At 37.7% G+C, this 21,564-nt stretch overlaps 1 protein-coding gene across 6 annotated transcripts in view; it reads right to left on the bottom strand.

Annotated features, from left to right (window-relative positions):
* The window catches only part of EDA (ectodysplasin A), a 362,661-nt gene extending 341,327 nt beyond the window's left edge, over positions 1-21,334 (bottom strand). For 4 of the 6 annotated variants that reach the window (XM_082446036.1, XM_082446037.1, XM_082446038.1 and 1 more), the window contains exon 1: positions 20,603-21,334. In XM_082446036.1, coding sequence (XP_082302162.1) covers positions 20,603-20,998 — 396 coding nt within the window. In that variant the 5' untranslated portion in view covers positions 20,999-21,334. Of the gene's footprint in view, positions 1-1,431; positions 20,420-20,602 lie in introns of those variants that run through there. The other 2 variants (XM_082446041.1, XM_082446040.1) reach the window with 2 other exon arrangements.
* Between the last annotated feature and the right edge of the window lie 230 nt (positions 21,335-21,564).

The following is a 21,564-nucleotide window of genomic DNA, read 5'->3' as shown; positions in this document are numbered from 1 at the left end:
CTTATTATTGTGTTCTAAGAGTCCTTTGTAAATTCTGGATACAAATTCTTTATTGAATATTTGTTTTGCAAACATTTTCTCCTAGTCTGTCACATTTATGTACTAATGTTTCTTTTGAAAAACAGAAGTTTTTTATGTTGATGAAGTCCAGTATATCAATTTCTGTCTTTTTTGGACTGTGTTTTCAGTGTTGTACCTAAGAAATCCTTGTCCAGTCCAAAGTCTAAAAGATTTTCTCCTGTATTTTCCTCTAAAAGTTTTATTGTTTTGGCACTTACCTTTGAGCCTATCATACATTTTGAATTAATTTGGGGGTACAGTGCCTAGTGAGGGTCTAAGATGATCTTTTTGCATGTGGATGTCCAAATGTCCCAGGACCATTTGTTGAACACAGTATCTTTTCTCCCAGTGAAATCTTTGTACATTTGTCAAAAATCAATTGACCATAAATGTAAGGGTTGTTTCTAAACAAATAATTCTATTCCATTGATCTATATGCCTATCCTTATGCCAGTACCACACTGTCTTGATAACTGTAGCTTTATAGAAGCTGAGTTTTCTGTTCCCTGAATATGCCATGTTATCTCTCACCTCCAAGTCTTTGCACATGTTAATCCTTCTGCCTAAAACAGTCTTATCATAGACAACTCTTACTTAATTTTTCAGGTCTAAGCTCAGAAAATGCTTTGTCCAGAAATCATTGCTTGATTTCAAAAGTCTGGGTCAGGTACTCCTCCTTCGTGCTCCAGATCTTATGATTAACGTTACCATTGCATTATCATACTGTATTATAATTGCCTGTTCACTTGACTGTAAACTCTATGATAGCAAAAATCCTCTCTAACAAGTTCAACAGTTGCCTCTTCACTGCTTTGTACAGTGCCTGATACATAGGAGATGATCAATACTTATTGAAGGAATGATTAACTGATTCTGCTTCTAGTAATGGAAGACTAAGTAATTCAGACCAAATTTCCTGCTGAAAACAATAAGAAAAAAGGGATAAAATATAAATAATACATATATTTAAAGGCATCCACGTTCTAACAAAGCAATGAAGTATTATGGAGCCAAGATTCAGGATAAAAGGAAAACTCAGAGAGGCTGTTTTTCTCCTCAGATCACTGGCTCATCACAGAAGAGTCAGCTTAGAGACAGCAGAGCTTTTGATAGGCTCATGGAGCTAAAATGGCAAAAATAGGAATTCAGGGCCCATCATGAGGGGGAACCATAGAAAAATCCTCAGATGTTCGGTTCCAACTGAGAAAGGAAAGATACTTAAAGGAAGTCTAAAATAAAGGACAGCTTCAAATTATCTCAGTCTCAAATTGGATTAAGGTGATATGGGATTGTTACTACCCATAACCACCTGCCAGAGGTGAGCATAAATCCTTTCTGGATAAAAATTAAAACAACTGAGGCCTCAAACCATCTCTACTATAGTTTTTCATATAAAGTGTCTGCCACTCAACCAAAACTAACCAGGCATTTGAGGAAACAAGGAAAATTATAGACCATCAAGAGAAACAATAGACAACAGAAATATACCTTAAGGGATTGAGATAATAGAGTTGCCAATGATGAATTTCAAATTCTTATGCTTAATAAGTTCAAAAAAAGAAACGACTAAATTATAAATTATGGCAAAGAAATGAACAGTATTTTTAAAAAGAACCAAATGGAAATTCTAGAAATAAAAAATATATGTGAGAAGTGAAATTAAGAACTCAGTGGGTGAGTTTAACAGGAGATTAGACAAAGCTAATGAATCAATGAATTGGAAGGTAAGTCAGAAGAAAATATGCAGAATGAAATACAGAGAAAAGAAAGGATGGAATTTAGAAAAAAATTGTTTAAGAGACATCAGAGATACAGAGAAAATTTCTTAAAGAGATTGTAACTGAATCTTAAAAAGAGTAAAAAGAGAATAAGGCAGGAACAACATCTGAAGAGATAATAACTGAGAATGTTTCAAACTGACAAAAAACAAGCCACAGATCCAAGTTCTTTGAACCCCAATGAAGATAAATATAAAGAAAATCACACTATAAAATTTTCAGCTGATTTCCCAGCAGAAATAATAGCAGCCAGTAAGAAATAACAGGGTATCTTCAAAATTTTGAAAGAAAAATAACTGCTAACCTAGAATTCTATACCCAGTAAAAATGTCATTCAAAAATGAAGGTGAAATAAAGATATACTTTCAAACAAACAAAAACAAAAAAATTATCAACAGCAGAAACACATAAAAAAGAATGTTAAAGGGTGTTATTAGGCAGAAGGAAATTATCCCAGACAGAAGCTTGGGAAGAAAAGAAGGAATGAAGAGTAAGGAAAAGGGTAGACATGGGGGAATCTAAATGAATATTGACTATAAAACAATAACAACAATGTTATGTGCAGTTTAAATTATATAGATAATTAAATTACAAAACAACAATAGCATATAGTTAGCAGGGGGTAAATAAGGCCTTTTCACTGTACAGGAAGAGGTCAAAGAACTAATTTATATCAGAGTATAATAAGTCAAGAATGCATGCTGTAATCATTACTAAGCCAATAGTAAAAGAATGTATATCTACAAAGTTAACAAAAGATTTTAAAAAGTGAGTAAAAAAATCCAAAAGAATGCAGTAAGGAGAGAAAAGGTTCATAGAACAGGCAGGATAAATAGAATGCAAACAGTATGTGGCATATTTAAAGACAATATATAATTAATTCTACTAAATGAAAATTGATTAAATGTGACAGTTAAAAGAGACAGACTGGATTAAAAAAGGAAATTATGTCTGTTTACAAGAGATGCATTTAAAATATACATAAAGGTTAAATATTTTAAAGATGGAAGATATATCATGCAAATGGTACCCAAAAGAAAGAAGCAATATTAATATCAAACAATGTAGACTTTAAGGTAATATGCATTACTAGAGATAAACAGGGACATTTATAATAATAAAAGGTTCAATTCAACAAGAAGATATAACAGTACTAAATTTGTATGCACCTAATAACATGATCTCTAAATATATGAAACAAAAATTACCAGAACTAAAAGAAGACATGGATAAATACATAATTATCATGAGAGATTTTTATTTCATGTATTTGGTTTAATGGATTAAAATAGAAAAGCATCAGGAAAACATATCAGCTGAACCTGATTAAATTTTTTTAAATCTCAGAAAATTCTCTTCCATCTACTCTTATGAGTTTTCTCAACTTTTATATCATGAGAGATTTTTAACACAAATATCTCAGCAACTGATAGAACAGGTAGACAAATGTTTGATACATTTTGATACATGTTTGATACTACAGGACATATATTCTTTCAACTACACACAGAGAATTTATAAAAATTGACGATATACTGGGCCATGAAGTTCCCATGAATAGCAAATACTTTAAATCATACAGAGGTGTCCTCTAACCACAGTGGAATTAAGCTGAAAATCAATAACAAAAAGATTTCCAGGGGCTTCCCTGGTGGCGCACTGGTTGAGAATCTGCCTGCTAGTGCAGGGGACACGGGTTCGAGCCCTGGTCTGGGAAGATCCCACATGCCGCAGAGCAACTAGGCCCGTGAGCCACAACTACTGAGCCTGCGCGTCTGGAGCTTGTGCTCCGCAACGAGAGGTCACGATAGTGAGAGGCCCGCGCACCGTGATGAAGAGTGGCCCCCGCTTGCCACAACTAGAGAAAGCCCTCACACAGAAACGAAGACCCAACACAGCCAAAAATAAATAAATTAATTAATTAATTTAAAAAAAAAAAGGTTTCCATGTTTGGAAATCAATATATAAACTTAAAAAGACTAAAGAAGAAACCACAATGGAAATCAGAAAATACTTTTGGTACTGAGTAATGAAAATACAGTATATCAAAACTTATATGACATGCTAAAACTGTGCTTAGAGAGAAATTTATATTCTAAAATGCATATATTAGAAAAGAAGAATGATGTAGGCATCTTCTCAAGAAATTAGAGTTTTTTAAACCAGCAAATTAAAGCCAAAGAAAGTAGAAATAAGAAAATTTTAAAGATAATAGCAGAAATTAATGAAATAGAAATCAAGCAATCCATAGTGTGAATCAACTAATAAAACGATAAATTCCTGGAAGACTAACCAAGAAAAAAGAGAGCATACACTAATAATCAATATCAGGAATGAAAAGGGGAAAACACTACAGATCATACAGATTAGAAGTTAATGATTTAAACACACTATAGTACACAAACTGCCAATACACATATCAACTTGCATGGATCTCAAGGGCATTATACTGAGTGAAAAAAAGCCAACCTCAAAATGTTAACATACTGTATGATTCCATTTATATAATATTCTCAAAATGACAAAATTATAGAGATGGAGAAGAGATTAGTTGTCAGGGGTTAGAAATAATAGGGAGTGGGAGATGTGAATAGAAAGGACAGCACAAGGGATATCTCTGCAGTGCTGAAACAGTTCTGTATTTGGCAACGATGGCTACAAAAATCTATATGTGATAAAATGATAGAACTATACACATACTTTATATCTACATAAATTTCCTGGTTTTTATATTGTACTATAGTTACATTAGATGTAACCAAAGGGGGAAACTGGCTAAAGGATCCACATGATCTCTTTGTAACACCACTGTAAGAATCCTCTGAATCTATAATTATTTTAAAACAAAGTTTTTAAAACAGGTAATGATAACCACAATGAGAAAAGACTTCACACCTATTAGGATAGTTATTTTCAAAAATATAAAAAATAACAAGTGTTGGTGAGGATGTGGAGAAATTGGAACACATGTTGGTAGGGTATGGAATAAACTGTGCATTGCTTGTGGGAATATAAAATAGTGCAGCCACTGTGGAAAACAATTTGGCGATTCTTCAAAAAAATTAAATGGAATTACCATATGATCCACCAATTTCACACAAAAGAACTAAAAGCAGGGACACATATACTTGAACAGCAATATTCATAGCAATATTATTCACAAATGCCAAAAGATACAAACAACCAAAATGTCCATCAACAAATGAACAGATAGACAAAATATGGTGTACACACACACACACACACACACACAGTGGAATATTATTCAGCCATTAAAAAAGAATAAAATTCTGATACATACCACAACATTGATGAAATAACACAGACACAAAAGGAGAAATATTGTATGATTCCACTTATATGAGGTACCTAAGATGGGCAAAGTCAAAGAGACAGAAAGTAGAATAGAGGCTACCAGTGGCCACAGGTAGGGGGAAATAGGGATTTACTGTTTAATGGGTATGGATTTTCTGTTTGGGAGGATTGAAAGAGTTCTGAAAATAGATAGTGATGATGGGTACACAACATTATGAATGTACTCTATACCATTGAACTGTATAGTTAAAAATGGTTATAATGGTAAGTTTCATGTTATGTATATTTTACCACAATTAAACAAAAGATAGTGAGGATATCATGAAACTCCTTATGTGAATAAATTTAAAATTTTTGCTAAATAAATTTCTAGAACACAAAACTTACCAAAACTGAATAAAACCAGAAAATCTGAAAATCTTATGTCTATTAAGATAGCAAATCCAGAGTTTAAAATCTCCCCTTCCTCCACCCAAAAAATTCCAGGCCCAGATGCTTCACTACATTTGAGGAAGAAATATTACTAATATTACATAAACTCATACAGACAAAACATAAAAAAGAAACACTTTCAACTAATTTTACAAGAACATTTTGACCTTGTCCAAACCTGATGAGGAAGGAAAATTACATGTTAATCTCAATCATGTATATAGATGCAAAGATCCTAAATGAAATTTTAGCAAACTAACTCAGCAATATATAAAATAAATAATACATTATATTTAGGACAACTGAAGAAAAGCTGGGAAAAAGAAAAACAAGCAAACTTGAACACTGAGGCAATCTCAAGCATCTCTTTATGTTGATGATATAGTTTTATAAGGAAAATAAATATTCAGATGATCAGAAATGTATACAACTAAATGAAATCAAGAAAAAGAAATAACAGTATGCATTTCAAACAGAATTATGAAATTATATATCAATGCTTAGAATGGAGCTAAGGTAAGTGCTGAATGTAGCAAAAGATAGGACATAATGTAGACTGTCACCCACTGTAAATGTTTGCAAATGGATATTCTTTAAACAAACAGGATTATTACAGATGATTCTATATGAATGTCAAAGCCTTAATTTCTAAGCTTTGCATTTTGTATGTGAGAAGAAATATGACAACCTGAGTTAATTATAAAATAAACTGAAAGTCCTAAATAAATAAATAAATAAAACATCAAGACTAAGTATGTTTTATCCCACAAGTGCAAAGTTGGTTTAACACCACATTAAAAGAATAAAGGGAAAAAAATCATATAATTATCTCAATAGATGCAGGAAAACCATCTGATATAATGCTATATCCATTCATGATTAAAACAAAACTCTCAGTAAACCAGGACTAAAAAAGAACTTTTAAATTGATAAAGAACTAGAAAAAACTTAAACAAAAAACTACAGCAAACATTATACCTAAAGGTGAAATGTTAAACACTTTTCCCTCTTCGATTGGGAATGGGACAAAGATGCCTGCTATTGCTATTTCTATTCAACATAGTTCTGAAGGTTCAAGACAGTGCAATAAGGTAAGAAAAACATGTTTAAGTATACATATTGGAAAGGAAAAAATTTTAAAAAACTTGTCATTTTTCACAGTGGGATAGTGTATGTAGAAAATCCACAAGACCTACAGATAATTTATTGGGATTAATAAATGAGTTCAGCACAATGCTGCATACAAAGTCAATATATAAATATAAACTATATTTCTAAGCATCAGCCAGAAGCAATTTAAAAATGAGATTTTAAAATGATATGGTCCCAGGTTGGTTTTCCTGTGAAGCAGACTGGGAGACATAGATTATCAAGCACTACTTTTATTAGGAAGTGCTTTTGGGATCAACATATGTGTAAGAGGAAAAAAGCAATCCCCAAAAGACCCTAGCCAAATTCATACATAGCTCTGGAGCTGGTATGGCCCTTCAAAAGTTTTTGGATTTGGGGAGGAAGGGGCAAGCCTTTATACTTCCTTATTAATCAGGCACTGACTGGATGTGGGATGACCTGGAAGGAAGCATCTCCTTGGGTGAGACAATTTTCTTCAACCAAGACATGGATTGAGGAAATGGATCACAGCATCGACTGCAGATAACATTTTAAATGGCTTCAAAAATTTCAAATACCTTGGAATAAATCTAATGAAAGGTGTACAAGAGTTCTACATACAAAACTATAAAATATTACCAAGAAAAATTAAAGATCTAAATGAATGGAGATATATACCATATTCACAGATTGGAAGATTCAATACTATAAAGATATAAGTTCTCCCTAAACTGATTTTTAGATTCAATCCAATCAAAACAAAAATCCCAGGAGGGTTTTTTCCCTTAATTTTATTTTACTGTGGTTAGAACACTTAACAGGCGACCTACCCCCTTAACAAAATTTTAAGTGTACAATACATTATTGTTGACTATATATATGTTCTTCAGCAGATCTCTAGAACCTATATTGCTTAAGTGAAATTTAATGCCTGTTGATTAGTAACTCCACATTTTCTCTCCCCACTCCCAGCTCTAGGAAACCACCATTCCATTCTTTGATTCTATAAACTTGACTACTTTAGATACCTCATATAAGTGGAATCATGCAGTATTTGCCTTTCTGTTTCTGGCTTATTTCACTTAGCATAACATCCTCAAGGTTCATCCATGTTGTCACATGTGGCAGAATTTCCTTCATTTTTAATGCTGAATAGTATTCTATTGTATGTATATACCACATTTTCTATATCCATTTATGTATCAGTGGACATTTCTATTGTTTCCACATCTTAGCTATTGTGAATAATGCTGTAATGTACATGGAAGTGCAAATATCATTTTGAGATACTGATTTCAAAGCTTTTGAATAAGCATCCAGAATTAAGATTTCTGAATTGCATGGTAGTTCTGTTTTTAATTTTTTGAGGAACCTCCATACTGTTTTACACAGTGGCTGCACCACTTTACATGCCCCACAATAGTATACAAGGGTTACAATTTTTCCATATGCTTACCAACACTTCATGTCTTTTGTTTTTGTTTTTGTTTTTTGATAATTGTCATCCTGACAGGTGTAAGGTAATATCTCAGTGTGGTTTTGATATGCATTTTCCTGATGATAAGTGATGCTGAGCATTTTTTCATATATGTGTTGAACATTTATATGTCTTCTTTGGAGAAATAATCTATTTAAGTCTTTATCCCATCTTTCAATCAAGTTATTGAGACTTGTTTTTTGCTATTGAGTTGTAGGAGTTCCTTATATATTTCGGAGATTAACCCCTTCTCAGATATATGGTTTACAAATATTTTCTCCCATTCTATAGGTTGCCTTTTCCCTCTGTGGATTGTTTCCTTTGCTGTACATAAGCTTTGTAGCTTGATGTAGTCCCACTTGTTTATGTATGCTTTTGTCACCTGTGCTTTTGGTGTTATACCCATGAAATCATTGCCAAGATCAATCTTATGAAGCTTTCCCTGATGTTTTCTTCTAGGAGTCTTTCTTACAGCTTCAGGTCTTATGTTTAAGTTTTTAATTCAGTTTGAGTTGATTTTTGTGAATAAGGTTTCAATTTCATTCTTTTGCATGTGAATATCCAGTTTTTCCAACAGTATTTGTTGAAGAGACTATTCCCCACTGTATTCTTGGCATGCTTTTCAAAGATCAGTTGACTGTATATGTATGGATTTATTTCTAGGCTCCCTGTTCTGTTCAATTGGTCTATATGCCTGTCTTTATGCCAGCACCATACTGTTTTGATTATCATAGCTTTGTAATATAGTTTGATATCAGGAGTGGGATGCCTCCAGCTTTGTTCCTCTTTCTCAAGATTGCTTCAGATATTTAGGGTCTTTTGTGGTTCCATACAAATTTTAGAATTGTTTGTTCTATTTCTTTGAGAAATGCCATTGGAACTTTGATAGGGATTTCACTGAATATGTACATTGCTTTGGGTAGTATGGACATTTGAACTATATTAATTCTTCCAGTTCATGAAGATGGAATGTCTTTCCATTTGTTTGTATCTTCTTTAATTTCTTTCATCAATGTTTTGTAGTTTTCAATATATGTCTTTTGTCTCCTTAGTTAAGTTTATTCCTACGCGTGATATTCTTCTTCATGCTATTATAAATGGGATTGTTTTCCTAATTCCTTTTCAGATAGTTTATTGTTAGTATATAGAAATGCAACTGATTTTTGTACGTTGATTTCGTATCCTGCAACCTTACTGGATTTGTTTATCAGTCCGTGTCATCTGCAAACAGGGACAATTTAACTTCTTCCTTTCTGATTTGGATGCCTTTTACTTTTTCTTGCTTAATTGCTCAAGCAACAACTTCTACGATATCTGTTCTATATCAGTGTATAGAACAGATGAGAGTGGCATCCTTGCTTTGTTCCTCATCTTAGAAAAAGAGCTTTCAGTTTTTCACCATTGAGTATGATGTTACTTGTGGGCTTTTCATATATAGCCTTTATTATGTTGAGGTACTTTCTTATTATTTCTGGTTTGTTGAGAGTTTTTATCATGAAAGAGTGTTGAATTTTGTCAAATGCTTTTTCTGCATCTATTCAGTTAATGTAGTTTATCACATCAATTGGCTTTCATATGTCGAACCATCCTTACATCCAGGAATAAATCCCATTTGGTCATAGTATATGATCCTTTTAATATATTGTTGTATTCAGTTTGTTAGTATTTTGTTGAGGATTTCTACAGCTATATTCATCAGGGATATTGGCCTGGATACTGGTAGCTTTCTTTTCTTTTGGTGTGTTTGTTTGTCTTACTTTGGTATCAGGGTAATGCAGGTCTCATAAAGTGAGTTTGGAGGTGCTCCTCCTCTTCAATTTTTTTGGAGGAGTTTGAGAAATGTTGGTGCTATTTCTTCTTTATATGTTTGGTAGAATTCACCAGTGGAGCCATCTGGCCCTGTGATTTTCTTTGTTGGGAGCTTTTTGATTACTAATTCAATCTCCATACTAGTTATAGGTGTGTTCAGACTTTCTAATTCTTCCTGATTTAGTCTTGGTAGGTTGTATGTTTCCAGAAATTTGTTGACATACAATTAATTGTTCACAGTAGTCTCTTATAATCCTTCTTATATCTTTGCCATCAGTCTTAATGTCTTTTCTTTCATTACTGATTTTGAGTCCTCTTTTTTTGTATTTAATCTAGCTAAGGGTTTATCAGTTTTGTTTATCTTCTCAAAAATCCAACTCTTAGTTTTGTTGATTTTTCTATCTTCTATTTTGTTTATTTCTGCTCTAATCTTTGTCATTTCCTTCCTTCTTCTAACTTTGGACATTGTTCTTCTTTTCCTAGCTCCTTGAAGTATAAAGTTAGGTTGTTTATATGAGATTGTTCTTCTTTTTAAATGTAGACATTTATGGCTATTAACTTCCCTCTTGGTACTGCTTTTGCTACATCCCATAAGTTTTGGTATATTGTATTTTTGTTTTTGTTTGTCTCAAGGTATTTTCTAATTTCCTTTTTGATTTCTTCTTTGACCCAATGGCTGTTAAAGAGTGTAGTGTTTAATTTCCACATATTTGTGAATTTTCCAGTTTTCCTTTAGCTATTGATTTCTAGTTTCATTCCACTGTGTTCAGAAAAGATACCTGGTGTGATTTTAATCTTTCTAAATTTGTGAAGACCTGTTTTGTGATCTAACATGTTATCTTTCCTGGAGAAAGATATGTATGCTTGCAAAGGATGTGCATTGTGCTGCTGTTGGATGGAATGTTCTGTATATTTTTGTTAGGTCCATTCACTCTATACTGTTGTTGAAGTACTCTGTTTCCTTATTGTTCTTCTGTGTAGATGGTCTATCCATTACTGAAAGTGGGGTATTGAAGTCTCCCATATAATTGTATTACTGTCTATTTCTCCCTTTGATTCTGTCAACGTTTGTTTTATATATTTAGGTTCTTTGATGTTGGTGCATATATATTTATATTGTTATATCTTCCTGTTGGATTGACCCTTTTATGATTATATAATGTCCTTCTTTGTCTCGTCTGAGTTTTTGGCTTAAAGTCTATTTTGTGTGATATAAGTATAGCCACCCCTGCTCTCTTTTGGTTACCATTTGCATAGACTATCATTTTCCATTCTTTCACTTTCAGCCTATCTGTGTCCTTAAATCTAAAGTGAGTTTCTTGTAGAAAGTATATAGTTGGGTCTTGCTTTTATCTTTTTAGCCACTCTATGTCTTTGACTGAGGGAGTTTTATCTATTTACATTTAAAGTAATTATTGATAGGGAAGGATTTACTATTGCCATTTTGTTGTTTCCTGTTACTCTTGAGAGTCTTTTGATTGTATTTCCTCTCTTGCTGTCTTTCTTTGTGTTTTGTTGATTTTTTTTGTGTGTTTATAAGCTTTGATTCTTTTCTTTTTCTTTTTTGTAACTTCTACAGGTATTTTTTGTGGTTACCTTGGGATTTAAAATATCTTTTAACAGTCTATTTTAATCTGATAAGAACTCAAGTTAAACTGCATACAAAAACTCTACATTCTAGCTTCTTCCCCATACACACTGTTATTTTTCCCACATTTTACATCTATTTATATTGTGTCTTTTAACATATTCTTATAGTTACTTTTAATACTTTTGTCATTTAACTTTTATGCTAGAAATAAAAGTGACTTATCCACTACCATTACAGTAATATAGTATTCTGTATGTGTCTGTATATTTATCTTTACCAACAAGTTTCATACTTTCTTATACTATCATGTAGCTGTTTAATATCCTTTCATCTCAAGTTGATATACTCCCTTTAGCATTTCATGTAAGGCAGGTCTAGTGGTGATGAACTTCCTCAACTTTTATTTGTCTAGGAATGTCTTTATCTGTCTTTACTTTTGACAGGTATAGTATTCTTGGTTGGCAGGGTTTTTTTTTTTTTTCCCATCAGCACTTTGATATATCATCCCACTCCCTTCTGGCCTGCAAGGTTTCTACTGAAAAATTTGCTTATAGTCTTTTGGGGGTTCCCTTGTATATGAAAAGTTCCTTTTCTCTGGCTAGTTTCAGATTTTCTCTTTGTCTTTAACTTTTGACAATTTAATTATAATATGTCTTAGTGTGGACTTCTCTGGGTTTATTTATTTAGCAGTGTCCTTTAGGCTTCTTGAATCTGGTTGTCCATTTCCTTCCCAAGATTTGGATTGTTTTCAGCCATTAATTTTTTTGAACAAGCTTTCTAGTTTTCCCTCTCTTCTCCTTTTGAGATTCCCCTACTGCCCCTATTGGTCCACTTGATGGTGTTCCTTAAGCTTTTTCACTCTTTTTCATTCTTTTTTCTTTTTGTTCCTCTGACTGAATTATTTCCAGTGACATTAGTTCACTGATACTTTGTCTTGCTTTGTCTAGTCTGCTGCTGTATCCCTCTCATGAGTTTTTCAGTTCGATTACTGTGTTCTTTAGCTCCATGATTTCTGTTTGGCAGTTTTCAAATATTTTCTATATCTTTGTTGAAATTCTCACTTTGTTCATGCATTGTTCTCTTGATCTTGGTGAGCATCTTTATAACACTTATTTTGAATTCTCTGTCAGATAAATCTCATAACTGTTTCATTAGGGTCAGTTTCTGGAGACTTAATGTGTTCCTTTATTTGGAACTTCTTTGCTGATTCTTCATCTTCCTTTACTCTCTATGTTGGTGTCTGCATATTACACAAAGCAAGTACCTCTCCCAGTCTTCATGGACTGACTAGCCTTGCACTGGAGAAGATCTCCACCAGTTAGCCTAGTCAGAGATTCTGAGGGCCTCTAACAACTCTTTCCCTCCCCAGGGAGAAGCAAGAAGCTTTGGTTTCTTTCTACTCAATCTGTGCTGAGGGGGAGGAGCTATGGCATTTACCAGTCCAAAATGCCATTTCCATTCTCTTCCACATGGCTGGACTGTGCTGGACGCATCAGAGCTCCAAGCCTGGCAAGACAGATGCCAGTTCTTTGGGCAGTCCCAGAGAAATTTTGGCACTGAATGCACAGATCTACTCTTCCATCTCCAGGAATAAGCTGAAAGCTGGAATGTTTCGTCCACTCACTCTTTACTGAGCAGGGGGGAGGATATATGGTATCTACCAGTCCCAACCATTGTCTTGTTCTCCCCCAGGAGGCTAGAATGTGCTAGATCCCTTAAAGCTCCTAGCGTGGCAAGTCAGATGCCAGTTCTCTGGGCAGCCCGGGAGAAGTTGAAGCACTAGATGCACAGATAAACTCTTTCCTTCCCCAGCAGAATGTTGAGAGCTAGGATTTTTTTGTCTTCTTGCTCTGTGCTCAGCAGGAGGAAAGATCTATGGTGTCTATCAGCCCAAGCCACCATCTCTGTTCTCCCCTAGGGAGATCCATCAGAGTTCTAAGACTGGCAGGACAGAAACCATTCCTCAGAAAACTTGGGGTGCTAGATGTGTGAATCAATCCCTTCCCTCCCTAGGAGAAGCTGGAAGCTAGGGGCTCTCTTCCTTATCATATGGTGCTGTGGTGGTGGCAGGGACTCTGGTGAGAGGCTGTCTCAAATCTCCCTACTGGCTTCAGTGTGTCTGGTTTCATGTTTGCCCTGGGTACAGGAGTCTTTCAGTTAGTTCCTGGATTTCTCACAAAGGGAATTTTTCCATGAATTGTTGCTGAATTGGTGTGTTTGTGGGGGAAAGGATGGTCCAGGACTTCCTAATCCACCATCTTGCTGATGTTATTCTCTTAAGAATTACTTTTTTTTTTTTTGGTCAGATGTGACTAGCTGATTCTAAAACAGATACAGAAAGGCAAAGGGCCAAGAACATCCAAGATACTTTTAAAGAAGAGGAACAAGGTAGAAGGATATCAAGAGCTTATTATAAAGTCCAATAATTAAGACTATGGTATTTGTGCAATGACAAATAAACTAATTGGGGACTTCCCTGGTGGCACAGTGGTTAAGAATCCGCCTACCAATGCAGGGGACACGGGTTTGATCCCTGGTCTGGGAAGATTCCACATACTGTGGAGCAACTAACCCCATGCGCCACAACTACTAAGCCTTCACTCTAGAGCTCATGAGCCACAACTACTGAGCCCGCATTCCACAACTACTAAAGCCTGTGCGCCTAGAGCCTGTGCTCCTCAACAAGAGAAGCCACCACAATGAGAAGCACACTTGCCGCAACTACAGAAAGCCCACATGCAGCAACAAAGACCCAAACGCAGCCAAAAATAAATAAATAAATTTATTTTTAAAATAGACTAATAGAACAGAACAAACAATTCAGAAACAATCTGACACATATGTAGACACTTGGTTTATGACAAAGGTGACACAATAGAGAAATGGGGAGGAAAAGACATTCCCTATAATAAATGGCACTGGGTCAGTTGAATATCTATATGGAAAAGACAAAACTTGGCCCCTGTATCTCACCATACACAAAAATCAATTTCAGGTGGACTGCAAATCTAAATGTGAATGGCAAAAGCATAGAGCTTCTAGATGATAATATGGGAGAATATCTAAATGCTCTCAAGGTAGGAAAATACTTCTTAAATGGAACACAAAAAACCCTAGCCATAAAGGAAAATACTGAAAAACTAGACACATTAAAATTTAAAACTTCTGTTCATCAATGGATACTATAAAGAGATTTGGGAAGGGTGTGCAACAAAAAAATTCAAAAGTGGTTCGCAGCCAGAGTACATAAAAAATTCCTACAAATCTATAAGAAAAGAATAAACAACCCAATAAAATGTGCAAAAGACTTGTATAGGCACTTCACAAAAGAAGATAACCAAATAGATAATAAACATATGAAAAGAAGTACAACTGCATTAGTCTTCTGAGAAATGCCAGTTAAAATCACAACGTGATATTACTACAAACCCACCCACCAGAATGGCTATAATTTAACGAGTGATAATAACAAGTATTATCAAGGATGTAGAACAACTAGAATTCTCATACATTGCCAGTGGGAATGTAAATTGGTTCAATCACTGAGAAAAGCTGTCATTATCCATAAATTTGAAAATATGCATTCCCTATGACCCAGAAATTCCAATCCTAGGTATATACCCAACAGAAATTCAAGTACATATAACCAAAAGACATGTATAATAATATTCATAGTACTGTTATTTATAATAACCCCAAACAATAAACAATCCAGATAGTCATTATCAGTAGAATGAATAAACTGTGGTATATTCAAACAAGGGAATAATATACAAAAATACAAATAAAAAACTACAGCTGCATGCAACATCATGGATATCAAAAAACATAACATCGAGCCAAAAAGAAAAGCTCCCCCCCAAAATACATACTATTTGATTTCATTTATATCAAGTTCAAAATGGGCAAAACTAATCTATGATGTTAGACATCAGGACAGTCATTCACTTTGGAGGAGGATGGTATGTATAGTGATATGGTGGGGGTTTTGAGATGCTATTTCTATTTCTTGACCTGAGTTCTGGTAACATTAGTGTATTCACTTTACAGTAATTCATCCAGTTGTACAATTATGATTTGTGACCTTTTCTGTATGTATGTTACACTTCAATAGAAAAGTGAGGGAAAAAGAAATGAAGAGCTAAGTGATGGGTATTTATAGACTAGTCAGATAAAACTGGTCCTCTATGAGGGCCACCCTGCAGGCAACGCAAGTGGTTTCTTTTGGTCATGTTCTTGGGGATTAAATGGCTTCAGAAATTCTCTAGTATAAAGAGAGCTTCTCTATAACGTAGTCACAGATAAATTACAAGTTATTTTTCACAAGATCTAAGAGAGAAAGAAAGATGAGACCTACATGCAAGTAAAACATCAAATAATACATTACAGAAAACTTTTTGCACCATCATAGAGGTAATGTAGTTAGGGCTCTTCTCCATTTTACTATCTAATGATTCTAGAAACCAGTGAAACATTGCCAGTGGAACTATTTACTCACCTAAGCACAGTTGACAATTCACAGGCTTAGCCAGGCCTGAGGAAAACAGGCCTGTTACAAATGCCTTTGTTTTACATGAACATCTCTAAAGGCCCCAAATAATATTCAAGCCAACAAGTGTTTACGTACCCTAACTATAATCAGCACTGTGTACCAAGTATGGTGGAAAAAGACAAAAAGGAAGGCAGATTTCCGAGGAGCTCTAATATAAAGACACAAGTTTTATTAAACACAATAACAGCAATAACTGGAGAATGATTCCAAGACAGGATATGGTAGGTGGGTTGCAGGAGTAGAATTGGTAAGAGAGAAAATGGGATAGGTGTAATGCAGCCAGTTGATCAAAAGCCTTGCATGTCACACTGAAAAATCTAGATTTAAACCTATAGAAAATGATCTTATCTGGATCCCACTCCCCTAAAAAATTCTTGGATTTAGTGATTCCTAGTCATTTTCTTGATCAACGGGCCTTAATAATTAACATCAAATCTAGATATACTAATGTCCTATCTAGTTAAACCAGAGATGTTTTGTGCAAAGTTAAGGTTGACTTCTATGACATCACCTCAAATAATTAGGGACATATTCCAAATATTGCTAACAGTCCCCAATAAACCCTTATAAGTCTACACAAACATATTTTTCTAAACACTTAAACCTTAGAGTTTCAGTTAGAGTTTCTCTTGGGGAAATCATCTGAATGAGACACTACCTTTATTTGCCTCCCCCACAAAATAATCTTTCAACTATTAAAAGATATCTAATACCTAATATAGTGGCTGACTCATAGCAGGCTTTCTATTTATTGAACTAGATTGTTAAATTACACCAGTATATTAACCTTACTCATCTCTCTCATGGTTTAGTAGACTTTGATCATAACCCTCTCTCAACCTCTCTCTCCAGACTGAAAAAACAACTAGAAAGTCCCTCCAACTTTTTTTTTTTTTTAATTTTTGGCTGTGTTGGGTATTCGTTTCTGTGCGAGGGCTTTCTCTAGTTGTGGCAAGCGGGGGCCACTCTTCATCGTGGTGCGCGGGCCTCTCACTACCGCGGCCTCTCTTGTTGCGGAGCACAGGCTCCAGACGCGCAGGCTCAGTACTTGTGGCTCACAGGCCTAGCTGCTCCGCGGCATGTGGGATCTTCCCAGACCAGGGCCCGAACCCGTGTCCCTTGCATTAGCAGGCAGATTCTCAACCACTGTGACACCAGGGAAGCCCCCTCCAACCTTTTGATCAATTTAATTTGTTTTCTGGGGATTTGTATCAGCTGTTAAGTTTTTCTTGATGGGCAGCCACCAGAATTACCTATATGATTGTGAATGCAAATCCACTTTTGGTCTTTCACATGGAAAAGATAAGAGTTTTGTTTCATCATTGTTTTCAACAACCTTCCTGGTAATGCCCACCATATTCTCAGCTTTGAGGACCACAATCACAACCGGGCCAACTTCTTCATAGACAGATAAACAGTGATTTTTATTTTAATCTTTTTTACTCTAACAATAATATTGTGTATTGTCTAACTCAGAGACTGATGAGATGTATTTAGCCCCTGAGACCATCTCCAGTGAGTATCCAGATAAACCTACAGATACTCAGCTACTCCAGCTGAAGGAGACAGGTATGATTCCAGAAGGTCCAAAGTGACCCTTTCATTTTTTATCATGAGCAACTGTGCCCCCACTGGGAAGGCTTTTCTAATAAGTCCCTAGGAGAACTTTGCTGATCTCTCTGCTATGTATCCTGACTGCCCTAATTTCCTTCTGTATTCTGTTTTTAAAGTTTTTAAATTGAGGGATGACATACATACATCTTCAGTGACTTCTAGATCCTTTTCTTGAGTCATAACTGAGCCCATCATCTCATAAGCATGAATAGGTTTGCATGACCTTATACAATGAAGTGCCTCTGACTATTCTGCCCACTTGGTCTCATGAGATCTTCCTGCAATTTATTCTCATCAGTTTGCCTTCACTCCTTGCAGATAAACTGGTGAGAAACCTGAAATGTTCTGCTCATTGAAGGGTGTATATTTTTATCTTCTTTCCTCTCCATCTAAGAGCTGCTGTAACAGCAGCTGTTTGTGTTGAAAACTAAAATATAAAAATATGACCTACGTGGCCAAATCCCACAAGGCTGTTTACTTCCTTATTTATGAATCAGATTCTGTCAGCACAACTTAGAATCTTGACTGTCAGCAATACTGCAATTAAATGTCTTTGCAAAGCCAGCAGAGGGTGCACCAGGGCACTGGAAATTTTACCCAAGATGTAGCCGTATTAATTTAATAGCCAATCAATGTTTCCTTTTTTAAAAATTTTCTTGGTGTACTAAAACTAACACCCTCAAGAAAAACTTATGTTGAATCTGGGCTAAAATTCCTTCAAAGTATACTCTAATTCTCCTGAAAGTGAAGTTGAGGAAGAATAAGGAATACATGGTTAAACTTAGTCTGGCCAAAATGTAGGTAGAGTAGAAGAAAATGATGCAGATCGGAGCCCTCTCCTTTGCAAAAATTCCATAGCTCTACCCAGCTACCAGACAAAAGGCTCCAGGAAGTAGTATATTATAGGGGAATGGGCACTGAACTGGGAGTAAAGAGACCAACTTCCATTCTAATTTTGATCAGAGTTGTATGACCTTGGACAAGTCATTTCCCCCATAGGAACTATGTGTTCTCCAAGGGGAATGATCAAATGGATTCATGGCCCCTCATAACTCTAAAAAACTCTGACTCCAATTGATGTCAGCAAATGTAAAAAGCCAGTATGCTTGTTATTACTTCTCGAAAAGATTCAAACGGAAAAAATAAAGGACAGAAGATAGGGCGCTGTATTTAAACCTAGACAGAACTATTTGAAGCACCACGCAAAGGCAACTAAATGCCATTACAGACCCTATGAGAATCCCACACCATCACAGAAGCCCCAGAATACAGCTGTTCTACTAATCCTCAGCCTACAAACAGGGGTCTGTCCATTCTGAATGCCAAAAGGCCTTGCCACCATTTGACTAAGGAAGTTCAATTCCTTCATCTTTTCACAGAAAACCAATGTTCAGCTGCTAAGTATTTCTACTGGGCATAGTCGCGGGGTGGGGGGGATTGTTGGGAGATGGATAGATAAAGGGAACCAGAATCCTAGTTAATTATCATTTAGCTACTGTGTTTAAAGTTTCAAGTATGAGAAGCATGTCTACTGATTATCTTCTCTGATAAGCTGTTATATAAGTTGAAGTGTGCTAGCAAAACATTTTAAGGCTCAGGACAACCTTCCAACGCAAAATGTAGAAACTGTGTCGGCCCTAATATTAAAGCATTATCATGAATGTGACACCAGCTTTGGATGGGTGGTCAAAGTAGCACGAATAATGTTTACAGAGTATGACAATGACTCTGGATGTGGTAGTAAATATAGAAGGCCTGGGTCACTCACCTCAAGGAACTTATTTGCACAACTTGCCCTCTTCCCCAAGAGGAACAAATTGACTGTTATTCTTTAACCACCTCAAAAGGATCCTTGGCTGCTTCTCTTAAGTTTTACATGAGACAAAATATGGCAAACAGAGAATACTTACTTTAAGTGCACTAAATTTCCTTAAATAAAGAGCTAGAAAAAAGTAGAAAACAAACACTAAAGCTAACAGTTTGCTAACCAGGGCACAAACACCATAAAGATTGTATTAAAAAACAAAAGAAACAAAAAACAAGTCAAAACAAACCAAAAAAACTGCTCTTGGGAGACTACTCTTGAGTCATTATTCCATCAGTAAATTCCTGCTCTCAAGCAAGCAGGAGTGAAGACACTTCACACCAACCCTCCCCACACCACTCCCCAAAAAAGAGTCAGAACCGGCATGCAAAGGGTGAGTTTTATTCCAAAGATTTTTTAAATTGCTGTTTCAGAAGTTGTCTAGCAAGACGGCATATTTCTACCAGAATTCCTCAGGGGCGCTGATCCTCACTAGAACACCGAGGACAATCCGTCTCAAATTGCAGGTAAGTGTGAACAAGCCCACGATCTGGTCAGTGCACCAGCACCCCGGCGCCGAAAACACGGTTCAAAGTTGTTTCAACAGGCGTGGAGCAGTTATTACAGCTGTTTACAGCTCCAACTCCAAACGAGAGCCTGCTGCTAGTGCTGGCATCAGCTCTGGACACGAAAAAACAAGCACCGCGTGCGGAGAATCTCACCGGGAGCAGAAGGGCCAGGCTGCTGCGGTTAGTCAGCCGGGGGGCAGCGCCCGCACCTTCGCGCAGCGGCCCGGCCGGGAGCGCCGCCAACTTTTCCCGAGGCAGCCGGAGCCGGGGGCGGCGGGCGCCGGCCAGAGTTCCCAAGTCCGGGGGTCCTGAGAGAGTCAGGGTGAGCTGGGCCAGGGACCGAGGACAACCTGTCCCGGGGCGACCGCTCCCCAGCTCGCCCGCCCCCTCCCCGATCCCGCCGTCGAACTCGGCTCGAGGTGGCAAAGTCCTCCCCGGGCCCCCGCCCTGCGCACATGGGGAGGGGGCCCTGCCCCTCCAGAGTGACTCACCTGGTGCCCGTCCTGGGCGTCTGGGGGGAGCGTAGCTTCTCCCCGTTCCAGCAGCTGCTGCTGCGGGGATGGCTGCCCGAAGTGGCGGGTGATGGGACCGTCGGGGTCAAGGCCACCGGGGCTGCTCAGGGTGCCCGAGGTGCCGAGGTTACCGGGACCGCCGAGGCGGGACTCGGCTCCCCGCTCCCGCCGCAACTCGGAGCGCAACTCTAGGTAGCAGCACAACGTCAGCAGGTGGAGGGCCAGCGAGAGGCCAAAAAAACCCAGGAAGAGCCGGCAGCTGTTCCCTTCGCCAGCCCGGGCAGGGGCCCCGCGACAGCCGCAGCCCTGGCTCCCGCGCTCCCGCGGCGCTGCCGCGGGCTGGAGTTCCCTGCGCTCCACCTCGGGGTAGCCCATGGCCTCCGGAGACACCCACTCTCTGAGGCCCGGGAGCCGCCGCGTCTGCCTCAGCCCTTCGCGACCCCTGACAGGCGGCTACTGTCCTGCCATCGGCTGGGGGCTGCAGGGACCCGTTCCTGCGCGACGGAGGCTGGGTGGGACCGAGCAGGGAGCAGCCGCAAGTGCAGCTCCACTCCGAGGGGTGGAAAAGGGAGGAGGAGGGGCGGGAGAGACGGGCGACTCGGCCCCGCGGAGGGAATGAGGGAGGAGGCCCCGGCCGACTCCGCCCCGTGCCTCAAGCGGCTGCCGGGACGCCCAACCACCGAGCCCGCCAAGCCTTGGCGCCCCGCCCCATGCCGTTCCACCCGGGGCCTCCAGCTGCGGGGCGGGGTCTGGGGGCGTGTGGGTTCGCCTCTGCCCCGTGGCCCCACCCAGCTCTTCTCGCTCGCCCCGTTCCAGTTGGTGACTGCGGCTGTCGTTCATCCCTGGACTCCGCCCCAATTTAACCCTTGAGCGCCAGTACGGGGTGGGGGGGGGAGGGGGGATGAGGAGGGAAGGAGGGGGAGGCTGAGAAGAATTGGGGA

The sequence above is a fragment of the Balaenoptera physalus genome (genome assembly GCF_965194825.1).
Source record: "Balaenoptera physalus genome assembly, chromosome: X".
NCBI lineage: Eukaryota > Metazoa > Chordata > Mammalia > Artiodactyla > Balaenopteridae > Balaenoptera > Balaenoptera physalus.
The sequence above is the reverse complement of the archived record's forward strand: the minus strand, read 5'-3'. Positions and strand labels throughout refer to the sequence as shown.